The sequence below is a fragment of the Chaetodon trifascialis genome, chromosome 6, assembly GCF_039877785.1.
Source record: "Chaetodon trifascialis isolate fChaTrf1 chromosome 6, fChaTrf1.hap1, whole genome shotgun sequence".
In the NCBI taxonomy this organism is placed as follows: Eukaryota; Metazoa; Chordata; class Actinopteri; order Chaetodontiformes; family Chaetodontidae; genus Chaetodon; species Chaetodon trifascialis.
In genome coordinates, this window is record NC_092061.1 from 27,578,178 (window position 1) to 27,590,022 (window position 11,845).

At 42.1% G+C, this 11,845-nt stretch overlaps 2 protein-coding genes across 2 annotated transcripts; one reads left to right on the forward strand and one right to left on the reverse strand.

Moving 5' to 3' along the window:
• The first annotated feature begins 1,501 nt into the window (after nucleotides 1-1,501).
• On the forward strand, nucleotides 1,502-2,962 carry LOC139332106 (bcl-2-like protein 2). The gene is made up of 2 exons (XM_070963821.1): nucleotides 1,502-1,984; nucleotides 2,831-2,962. Exons 1-2 carry the CDS (start codon nucleotides 1,502-1,504, stop codon nucleotides 2,960-2,962), a joined length of 615 nt encoding a protein of 204 aa, XP_070819922.1.
• A 636-nt stretch (nucleotides 2,963-3,598) lies between these two features.
• On the reverse strand, nucleotides 3,599-6,182 carry LOC139332563 (tubulin beta-1 chain). Its single transcript, XM_070964593.1, has 4 exons — nucleotides 6,072-6,182; nucleotides 5,092-5,200; nucleotides 4,899-5,009; nucleotides 3,599-4,768 (listed from the first exon to the last, which is right to left on the reverse strand). Exons 1-4 carry the CDS (start codon nucleotides 6,126-6,128, stop codon nucleotides 3,708-3,710), a joined length of 1,338 nt encoding a protein of 445 aa, XP_070820694.1. The 5' UTR covers nucleotides 6,129-6,182; the 3' UTR covers nucleotides 3,599-3,707.
• Nucleotides 6,183-11,845: the final 5,663 nt, after the last annotated feature.

Here is an 11,845-nt window from a genome sequence, read left to right on the forward strand (position 1 = left end):
ATGTGATCAATTTCATTTTTTTCTAATAGACTTCTTGTATTAAATACATTAAACCCAAACCCCTCCTCGACTGAAACGCATGCAAATCTATTGTATGAGAGGAAGACATCAATGCATTTTGGACAGAAGTGTAATGGCTATAAGTGGAAGTATGGGTAACTGGAATTGAAATATTTGGGTTCCTTAAATTAACCTTAGTGCAGCAGGCGGGTTATATCTGTTTGAAATTCTGTCTGGAATGACCATGGTGTGTGAGTGGGTGGTTGAAAACAATTCCAACAGGTTTAAAACTAAAGCTAAAACAGGGCAGGCCGAGCACATCAAGATGAGTGCAGTTCAAGGAGGAACCAAAATTGTGAGCACTCGGCCCTTTTTGACAACACAGTGAGACAGGATTCCAGACAGGATATGTCTGTGAGGGTCGATCGTTGTGGGCAACATGTGGTGAAATATGAAATGTCATGCTGCACAATACAATGGGATTTTGTTTGTGGCGCACAATCAGGCCAAAATTTGCTAATAAAAGTGATGATTATAACGGACTATTTCTTCAACTCCACCCCCTGCAACTGGATGCTCAACTTCCTGATGGGCAGGCACACAAGACCCCCCCAAGGATGTGTCCTGAGTCTCCTGCAGTATTTCCTGTACACACAGTGACTGTGTGGCCAGGCCTGACTCAACCACCATCAAGTTTGCTGAGGACACAGTTGCAATGGGCCTGAAGAGAAATGAATGAAGTAATGAAGAGGAGTACCTGATGGAACTGATTCTGTAAAATCAAATTTTTTAGAACAAGTTGCTTGAAAGATTGCCAGTGTTAAAAATATTAATTGTTTATAGCTGACTAATACAAGATATGATTATAAATATAGCATCCACTGAATGTTCAAAATACAAAACACAATGAATTAAATGAAACAGATTTTCCTGTGCATTTCTTAAATTTCATAAACAAAACCATTCTTCATATGTGCATGATGTTAATACCTCACTGAACGCCGAAACCCATTTGTCTAGCCTTGCCTCTTGTGTTGGAATGGGTGTGTGTGTCAGGGCGGCCATGATTTTGGATGTGAGGTTGGAGATCAGTGTCAGATTCCAACAAGGGCTCTATATTTAGCTGGCAAAGGGGACTGGGTCACCCAGTCTGACTGCAGCATACAGTACTGAGCAGACACTCTCCTCTGGACCTGGACACTCTTTCGACTGCTGGCTGTTTCATTTTTATTGATGTGTGAAGTGTCTTGGCAGCACTTGTGTTTGTTGTTGAGCAGGAGGTGAGTTATAGAAAGCTTTTTCACCCTGTAACATGCATGTTTATTCCCCTCTTCTCTAAACTGTGATTCTCTTTTTCATTTCTCATTAACAGCATCCAGACACCATCATAACAGACTGATGTGACTTAGAGAATGGCTGCGCTGCCTGGCAACGGAGCTGTCATATGTGGCCTACTGAGAATACAGCTTGGTGATTAGTGAAGTGGCAGTTAGAGGTGACCATGTGCCAGTCTGAGGTGCCAGAGGCCAGACTGGGCCTGAACAGTCCTGACCCGCTGGTCAGAGAGGCTTTTCTGATGGCCCACGACTACATAGAATATGTAACCACAGGGGGGGCAGATGGCGCCATGGGGCCTGCCCCTACGGCCTGCACTGCAGCCCTGCGCCACGCCGGAGACGAGCTCCTCACTCGATTCCCCATCTTCTTCAGGCGCTGGCCTCGCATCTTCCAGGATGTGACGGAGAACACAGCCTGCTCCATGCTCATGAGCATCCTGGATGAGCACTTCTTTCCCCCTGTCCCTGGGGGACGGCGCAGGGACCTGGCCTGGAGTGCAGTGCTGTCAGTGTATGTCCTGGCTGGTCAGATGGCACTGCATTGCAATGAGAGGGGCATGGTGGTGGTCCTGCCACAGCTGAAGGAGCGTGTGGGGGCATATGTGGAGAGGGTCATCTGTCCTGAGATAAGACACAAGGGAGGATGGGTAAGTGTTCACAAGTGAATATCTAGAGAAGACAAAACAAACTAATTCTCCTACTTGAAACATAATATGCAACCACAATACCATCATACATGATGGATTTTTAAGTAAGTAATTCAAAGCCCTGAAACCCTGCTCCATCATGCCAAACAACAGTGGAAATCCAGTTCCTTTAAGGGACACTGCACTGAGTAGTGCACCATAATCGTCATGGACGTGTGACAGACAGATTTAAAAAAAGAAGATTTTAAATTAAACTAAGTTCAATAAAATTTTAAGTATGTTTTCAAAAAACAAACAAACAAGTAAAAACAATTCAAACCAAATGAGCTGTCACTGCTGGACAGACCTGCCCTCTACCTGCTCCATCAAATATTGCTTTCCTCTCATAAATGATATGTGAATGCTCTCTTTCTGCATTTAATTTGCTCTTAATGATGTACAGGACATCCTGCTGTCGAATTCTATGTAGGGCTGCACGGTGGCGCAGCAGGTAGTGCGCGTGCCTCACAGCAAGAAGGTTGCCGGTTGGATCCCTGGGTCAGGCGGGGACTTTCTGTGTGAAGTTTGCATGTTCTTCCTGTGCATGTGACCAAAAACATGCTCATTAGGTTAATTGATGACTCTAAATTGTCCATAGGTGTGAGTGTGAATGGTTGTTTGTCCTTGAATGTGGCCCTGCAATCGGCTGGCGACCGGTTCAGGGTGTACCCTGCCTCTTGCCCATTGTAGCTAGTTGTAGCTAACCCCGAAAGGGATAAGCGGTATAGATGATGGATGGATGGAATTCTATGTACTGAAATGTATCATTTCATGTGAAACTTTCATTTTCTTCTTTGCTTGTGACAGAGTGGTTTTGTTTCGCGCTTTGGAGAGAAGCAAGGCTTGGAAGTCCAGGTGAAGAAAGTGTGCTGCTGGACACTGTTTGCATTGGCATTAAGCATCGTCACCTACTTCTTTTGGAAAAGAATGGCTGCTTAGCAAACACTGCCACCTACTGACCACAACCACAGACTCGATGAGTGAGCTGCCACATGAAACTGCTGGCAGGTGTGACACAGTGGGTATTTTCTGGAAAAGCTTGATGATAAATAAGCCATACAAATGAGCATAATACATATGATATGTGATGTTCTGGTAATAGCAGATGTTTTATCTTGTGGTAAGCTGAGATGTAGAGTATTTAAGCCATTCCAATAGCCACACACCAGCAAGAATAAAGGAGAAAGGTAATAATGTTAGTACTTAAGTACATAAACTTGTGGTATTACACATTAATTTGCACACAGCTCCATCAGCTGTGCCAAGTGCACATGCTCGCGGGTGCACAAGAGTTGCTTCCTGGTGTACTTTAATTGAAGGCCCTGTTAGCTGTGTGTACTGACACCATTTGGTCAGTTATGAATAAAGCCTTGAAAACCTTTAAGAGTTCATTTAAGCAGCAGAATTGACTCATCTGATCTCAATATTAGTTTCACACATTTCATCTTGCACAACAGCAGTCATGAAACCTCACTTTATCCACAGTGAGAGCATGTGCTCAAACAAACCTTCACTACCTTGGCTTACATATCAGGTCTGTTATATTGAAGTGATAAAAAAGCAGGAAGGCAAAGGTCAAATACGCAGAAGAACTTTTATTAACATGAACAGCAGACAGAACTGAAACACTGACAACTGGAAAGACTTAACATTTCACTGACATCATCGTCAAACAAAGGTATGTTTAGGCCACATCCTCCTCGCCCTCTTCGTCAAACTCTCCCTCCTCGTCAGCAGTGGCGTCCTGGTACTGCTGGTACTCAGACACCAGGTCGTTCATGTTGCTCTCTGCCTCGGTGAACTCCATCTCATCCATACCCTCGCCAGTGTACCAGTGGAGGAAAGCTTTGCGTCGGAACATGGCGGTGAATTGCTCAGAGATGCGCTTGAAGAGCTCCTGGATGGCCGTGCTGTTTCCGATGAAGGTGGCAGCCATCTTGAGGCCACGGGGAGGAATGTCACAGACGGCGGTCTTGACGTTGTTGGGGATCCATTCAACAAAGTAGCTGCTGTTTTTGTTCTGCACGTTCAGCATCTGCTCATCCACCTCCTTCATGGACATGCGGCCACGGAAGATGGCAGCCACTGTCAGGTAGCGGCCGTGGCGTGGGTCACAGGCGGCCATCATGTTTTTGGCATCAAACATCTGCTGGGTGAGCTCTGGCACAGAGAGTGATCTGTACTGCTGGCTGCCTCTGCTTGTGAGGGGAGCAAAGCCTGGCATGAAGAAGTGCAGACGGGGGAATGGCACCATGTTAACCGCCAGCTTCCGCAGGTCAGCATTGAGCTGTCCAGGGAACCTGAGGCAGGTTGTGACGCCGCTCATGGTTGCAGAAACCAAGTGGTTGAGGTCTCCGTACGAGGGGGTTGTGAGCTTGAGGGTGCGGAAACAGATGTCGTACAAGGCCTCATTGTCGATGCAGTAGGTCTCGTCTGTGTTCTCTACCAGCTGGTGGACCGATAGCGTGGCGTTGTAGGGCTCAACGACTGTGTCTGATACTTTTGGGGAGGGCACCACGCTGAACGTGTTCATGATGCGGTCAGGGTACTCTTCACGAATCTTGCTGATCAGCAGGGTGCCCATACCAGAGCCTGTACCCCCACCGAGAGAGTGTGTGAGCTGAAAGCCCTGCAAGCAGTCACAGCTCTCTGCCTCCTTCCTCACCACATCCAGGACAGAGTCCACCAGCTCTGCACCCTCAGTGTAGTGACCCTTAGCCCAGTTGTTTCCAGCACCACTCTGACCTATAAAGACAAGAATCAAGATTAGGCTTTGCAGCACTACAGGTGCATAATGAACTGCAGCTGACAATTCTGGACAAAGTTTCAAAGAGAAATATATACATTAAAACAAACAAACAAACAAAAAACTTACCAAAAACAAAGTTGTCTGGCCTGAAAACCTGGCCAAAAGGTCCAGACCTCACAGAGTCCATGGTGCCTGGCTCCAGATCAACCAGCACTGCACGGGGCACATATTTACCACCTACAGGAAACAGATAAGATGTGAGGAAAAGTGGAAGAAAGAGGGCAGTTTATGTAGATTAAAAATGCAGCATTAGACTTACCTGTGGCTTCATTGTAGTAGACATTGATCCTGTCCAGCTGCAGGTCACTGTCACCATGGTATGTCCCAGTTGGGTCAATACCATGCTCATCACTGATCACCTCCCAGAACTGTGGGAAACAAGAAATATTAAATCTGCAAACTCACTTTGCTCTTAATTACTAAGCAACCAGCATCCATCAATGGACAGTATTTCAGTTATTGTTTGTTTAGCTTTTAATTATTGTGAAGGTGATTTTTTAACGTTTGAATCTTCATTTCCCGCCGTCCTGCCTTCGGTGCGCGCGGCCTGACCCCCTATTGGCTGCGACTCATGGGTTATGAATTTGAAACTCCCATCAACGTCACTAACCGCTAACACCGCCTACTCCAGGCAAAGCCGGCGCTGCTTAGAAACCAATGCCAAGTAGGCCTCAATGAAAACTGGTAACCGTTACAAAAGCCAGGTTTAATTTACGTTAAAAAATGTAAGCTGGAACTTTTCATTGAGGGACACTTTCATAACATTCCGTTAACAATACGTTATGGGATTATGGTATTTTTCTTCGCATTGCAGTAATGTCTGCCGGAGGAACAATGGTGATGTGAAGATATTTCGTAAATGGAAATTCCGTCAGCAACGTTTACTTCAAACACATACCTTATGGTTTTAAAATGTTTATTACTACTACTACTACAGACGAACTACTTTACTTCATTATTACATATTACGAGAATAAATTTTGTTTAATTGTTTTTATTTATCTATATTTCGACGCACTGCGGTCCACAATAGAACCCCAAAAGTCATTTAGTTTAAATTAAACGTTAAAGGGTATTTTTCTTAAGTAGGACAAACATTGATTTTCCCAGGGTGTGGTTTCTGAGACGCGTATGTGAACGTTACGGGCACAAAGCACCAGCTCCAAGAGCAGAAAACACGATGTTTCTGAACACGGCGACTTGATTTAGTGCTCAAAAGTCAAACACAATTTCACTAACCTTGGCACCGATCTGGTTTCCACACTGGCCGGCTTGAAGATGCACAATTTCCCTCATTTTGTTGCTGATAACAGACTGGGCCTAGTTGAATGACTTCACGTTTCCGTATGTGCGTGCACAACGGCTAAACTTCCTTCTTTATACCACAATTGGTCCCGCCCTTTAATCCTCAGATAGAATGTGTATTGGCTCATTCATCCAAGATTGTGTTACAGACACATATATCGACCAATTAAATGTTCATATTCTTATCCGCGATTGGTCGAATCCGTCTGCCAATCAGATTCATCTCAAAGGTATGACTGACATGTAATCTGTGCAGACGTTGTCCTACTTCCCTCATGATGACAGAATAGAAATGCGACACTGGCAGCTGATTTTATTCTGCATATCACAGCTGTAAACGGCGTTTAAGACAGTAACATGTTTTATTTCATCGTTTGAAGGAAAACAGTTTGATCACTTAGACAGTAGCGTTAGTTAACTGCTAGTTAGCCACAGTCCACGTGGCTGACTAACAGAACACAATGGCTCCGTTCATCAGAAGTTTCACCAGCGGAAACGGTCGCAGGACTGGACTGGTGTGGCTCCAGCAGTGATTTTGAGTCATGTGCCTCTTAGGCCAAGGGGTCTACAGCTTTTCATTCCAGCTAAGAACAACAGCAGCTAATTTCACTGATTAGTCCCCATTCTGTGGTTGTGGTAATGTGCTGACGTACAGTTTGTTTGGAATGAAAAGCTGCATTCTTGGCCTTGATGGTGCATGAATGAAATCACTGGGCAATAACATATTAGTCTGTATGTCTCTAATAACATTATAAGTCTGTCTGAATAAAGACTTGTGCGGAGTTGCATCAAGGTCGAGAAAATGATAGTCATACTGAGGAACAGTCACATTTTTAGGTGTGAAAGCAGTGATCAGTTGGCTGTGACCTGTAAGATTATCAACAAGGCAATGAACCTGTAAAAGCCCTGTCATCCCTTGATGGTGTTACATGATCATGTGTGGTGGTGAAGTACCAGTGCCGTAAAGACAGAACTCATTCTTGTGCACAGGATGTGCAGCATGCCACACCTATATTGTCCAGATCTTGTAATGTGCTTTCCTACAGTCTGAATGTTGGATTTTCATCTTCCATCTCAGGCAGAAAATTTTTCAGATTCATGGTGGATTCTGAAGATTATGTATGAGTAAAAATATTAGAATTCAGCTTTAATGAAACATGTAACTGTGAAACTTAATAAACAGAGGCTGACTTGATGTCTGTACACACGTTAATGTTGAATTGTAAGATGTAAAGCAGAGTTGTGGAATGAGGGCAGATGGGATTATTAATAGTTAATCTGAATTCCAGGCTCCAAGGAGTTGCGGGGGGAGGGGTTGGAGATAGGTGACATCACGCCAAGGTGGCTGTCGCCATGATGATTAGGCTTTCTCAGTGGGTGTTGTGTACTTGTATGCATTTTGATGTAGATTAGCTCATGTGCAATGAAACTTTCTGGGGGTGTATGAATAGTAATTTATTGGATGTGTCTAATTAAGTCTAAATTGTGTTCATCTTGAATTCATACTCACTGAGCCTGGGTGTTTTTACAGGAACATCACTGCTCGGTTTATCATATCAGTCTGTATGTAGGTCATACTCATCCCTGTCTGTGCATTGTAATCTGACACACAAAGGCACGCACTGTTGCGCTGTTCCCTTCTCTACATCGGCCTTTGTTTTTTAGGTGTGCTTGCTGAAACTGTTGGGCTAAAGAAAAGTTGTCACACAAACATTTTGGCAAACTGACCCACGATGTTCAGCTCTGGTGCCTTGCACTGTAATCAGTCATCTCATATCTTCTGACTGTTCAGCAAAATTAACCTACAAAGGGAACAAGACAAGTTAGAACCCTGTCAGCTGATGCTGAATTATCAGATATTCCTGCCATGAGCCGTCACACTTTACAATAGAAACTTCAACAGTTAATCCACCAACCTCACAAACTCCTGTGTTTTTACATATTACTTTTACATTATCTGCCCAACTGCAATATTGCACATTTGGTCTACTTGCACAAAATGTTTTGCTGTTTTTTGCTGTAAATACTGTTTATATACTTAGCTATATTTTATTTTTTATTCTATTATTATGATTTAATATAATATGTATTATATATTATAATACATATTATATACTATATACTACTATATACTTTGTTATATTTTTATTCCCGTTTATATTTTTTGTTATTTTTCAAAATAATTGCGTATACATCCTGTGTTTTCTGTATGTTTAATTGCTACTGCAACAAAATAATTTCCCAAATTGGGATCAATAAAGAAACCCTCTAAGTCTCTAATTCTAAGTCATCATGCTTTAGTTGTATGGAGTGGATATTGTAGGAAAACAAATTAAATACGTTGACAGTGAAAGTTTGGCAGATATGTTCAGTATGAATGTTTTATCTTGGCATTTGATAATGCCAATCATAGAGTTCCTTGTGTTAGTGGGAAATGTAACCCAAATCATTATAAAACATCTCTATACCAAAGCCATTCATGTGTTTGTTTATTTTTAATACCTACATTCATGTTCCCCTTACTTTGGTGATCCTTTAGAGTTTCATTCAGGGCCATCATCAGGTCAAAAACAAGTAAACAAGTGATTTGTCTTGTCTGGCTTATGACAGAATACCTGCAAATCTATTGACATTCCCATCAGCCTCACCTGGTACTTTGTATTTAATGCTAATTTGCATGCAAAAGTAAGCATGATGATTATACCTCCTAAACAGCATTGTCCTTGTGGGCATGTTAACATGCTGATGTCAGCATGTACTGCACTGCTGCACTCACAGCTCAGCTCACAGAGCTGCTAGCATTGCTGTAGATTCTTAGCCTTGTTTAGACTAATTTTAACTGTTAACAAGCAAAGAGCTACATAAATGTAATTAAAAAAAGAAAGGATCTCTATAGTCTTCAGCAGAATTACATACTTTTGGTTGGTTGCTAGTCTAAACATTTTAGGCTGGGTAGGGTTCTGCTGTGGGAATTTGGACTCATTAACTCAGTATTTCCTTAGTAAAGCTGGTTACATCCCCACACACATTGACTAGATAACTTACCTGGGCCTATACAGCTTAACATGTGAGCACAGACAGTCTCCCTTTGATCTAACTCAGTTTTGTTCCTCCTTCGTCTGTTGTCTTTGTGCTGTAACAGCTCAGTTATTCATTGATCTCTTTCTTTGTGCAGATGGAGATGTGTACATTGAGTGGTTTGTGGTGCCAGCTTGGGCAGGTCAGCTGGAGCTTAATGCATGAAAAACCTTTCAGTGGCTGGGAGGAGATTTTGCTGTTTAATGCTTTTTTGTGAGAGCACTACCTCATGATGAAGCACTTCCCACAGTGTGTGCACAGTCCACTACCATGCACAGTGTCTCTGTGCTGCCCTGTTGAACAAGTGCGGCTTACCATGACTCAGCATCTCTCAGGACACTGCAGCATTCAGCACTCAACCTCCAGCAACTAGATCAATATTATGAAAAGGAAACAGATGCTGCTGGGTAGACACACCCACATCAGTCCTGCTTCAAGGTTCTAATCTTTTAACAAGGTTACCTGTGATGTCACTGATGTAATGTGATCATAAATTACATCCACTGAGGAGAACCACAAGACACTGCTATTGTCTAACAACGAGAGAACATCGCCTTTGGAATCAACTGAATGTAAAGATGCTGAGCTTTAACTTTAATCATAAAAATATTTTATACTTAACCATTTTTTATTGGGAGTATTTCTTCAATACAAAATAATTCCAAAGGAAACAGTTGTTAGTGTGTTTTTTAGATTATTCAGTACATCATTTGTAAATGCTCCATGTATTTTTTCAGTTTTGTGAGTACAACAAATCTGCAAGGCGAGATATCACTGCAGGTAACAGTATGTGTTTTGTAGGATGATCCATTAATTAAAAAAAGAATTTGCTGAATCCCAGTTCACATTGCACTTCCACTCATGTTGGATCTTCATTACTGTGCACTGTTTTAATGTAAAAAACACTCACAGAAAAAAGTAAGCTCACCTACCTTAAAATGTAACACCCCATAAATCGATAGAATTTTTACTAGCCATTAGCAAAAGGAGCCAAGTACATTTTTGTTGAAATATCATTTTCAAGAACACAAACTGCATAATAATATATACTTTCTCATAAATATGAAAGCAAAATGACAATTTCAGGCAGACACTGAACCGGACAGACGCTGGACAATAATGCACCAGCTGAGGGAGTGGTCATCAGTGTAAGACTGCTCCTGTTATATAGATATTGTGGGGAATGGGTTATTGGGGTGGACAGGTGTTTGACAAGAACAGCTGGCCTCATGTACAGTATGTCTGCTGAGAGAACCACTGATTCACTCTCATATCAAGTTACTGACTCCCTTGCAGCAGCTTTCAGCCAGTCTCACATTCTGCTGCAAACCACACCGCTTTCAGGCCATAGATACGCATTAGACTTGATCAAAGTGTGTCAGGACAAACTGTGTTTGTTTGACTGCAGGTTACACCCTAAGCTGGCTTTGTAAAAGACAGGAACCATTGTATTGCTCAGCTGGGAAAAAAGCAGAATGAATAGACGAAGCTTGATACTAATATTTGGATTTCGGCCACTGATAGCTGATTTTTAAAACAGTGTTCAGATGTACATGAAATGCTTTACTCCAACCATTATTGTCCTACAAAGCCAAAACACATTAACATACTGGTCAAAATGGAGTCAAGACTGGAATCTGTCTTTCTGACAGCTGTGCTGTAACCACACAGAAAATTAAGTGGCATAGAAGGACAGCACAGCAGATTAGACGAGATTTAGATTTAGATTCATTAATCCTTTCGTAAGAAAAATTGTTTCCACCTTCTGTACAGCCTCAGAATCCACAAATACATCAAATTGGATAGAATACAGCAAAGTCACCAAATACATATATGAATCCAACACCATAAACCCACTACCAGGACAGATTGAGCATTCTAACTGTTACAGACAAATTAACAATAGAACAATGTAAAAATAAAACGTTTCACTTGTTGCATTACTGACAGAAACCCTTTAGTTTCATTCATTGTCACAGTTGTGACAGATTCAGCCTGCGCTTTGTGCCCTCAGTACACACCTCGTGGGGCCAGTGCTGTCAAAGAGACATCGCACCCACACGTCCCCTTGCAAGGACAAGCTGAATGTCTCCCCACACACAATAAACTATTTCTTTTTTAAATATGTAGCTAAACTTTGAATTGGTTGTTCTTTTATTCTGACGACTTTTTTCAATAACATCATTTACACATGGTGGTGGACAACAGAAATGTATGATAACTACATTCAAAAATAACAATGTGCATCTTCCGTTCAAAGTCAAACTATGCCCCCGTTGTTCCACATTTGTACAAAATATCACTTAGATGTGAGTTGTTGATCACAATAAAAATGACTTTCCGTCTCTAACTTTACCTTTGAAAATGACATTTATTGAAAGAATTTCCCCTGCACCAGCTCTCCCCTGTCATTTCCTTGAAAACATGTTTCACAGCATTTGCAGCAGACTGGCAAATTAGATTTCAGAAGGAAAACAGCTGCCATGCTGCACTTCCTGCACTTCCTGCACTCTCCCACATAGAGAGACAACCAATTTTACAGTTAATGGAAGGGACCTATGATAGCTGGGGAGCTAGCTTTAGTAAAAGCCAAAACCAAATATAGTACATTTTCCTTTGCTGTTATTTGC

What these genes read in the sequence shown, in the direction of transcription:
- LOC139332106 (XM_070963821.1), top strand. Translation starts at nt 1,502, where the DNA reads ATGTGCCAGTCTGAGGTGCCAGAGGCCAGACTGGGCCTGAACAGTCCT. An exon ending in TAAGACACAAGGGAGGATGG is followed by an intron (nt 1,985 to 2,830) that starts GTAAGTGTTCAC and finishes TGCTTGTGACAG; the next exon opens with AGTGGTTTTGTTTCGCGCTT.
- LOC139332563 (XM_070964593.1), bottom strand. Translation starts at nt 6,128, where the DNA reads ATGAGGGAAATTGTGCATCTTCAAGCCGGCCAGTGTGGAAACCAGATC. An exon ending in CTACTACAATGAAGCCACAG is followed by an intron (nt 5,010 to 5,091) that starts GTAAGTCTAATG and finishes TGTTTCCTGTAG; the next exon opens with GTGGTAAATATGTGCCCCGT. An exon ending in GCCAGACAACTTTGTTTTTG is followed by an intron (nt 4,769 to 4,898) that starts GTAAGTTTTTTG and finishes TTGTCTTTATAG; the next exon opens with GTCAGAGTGGTGCTGGAAAC.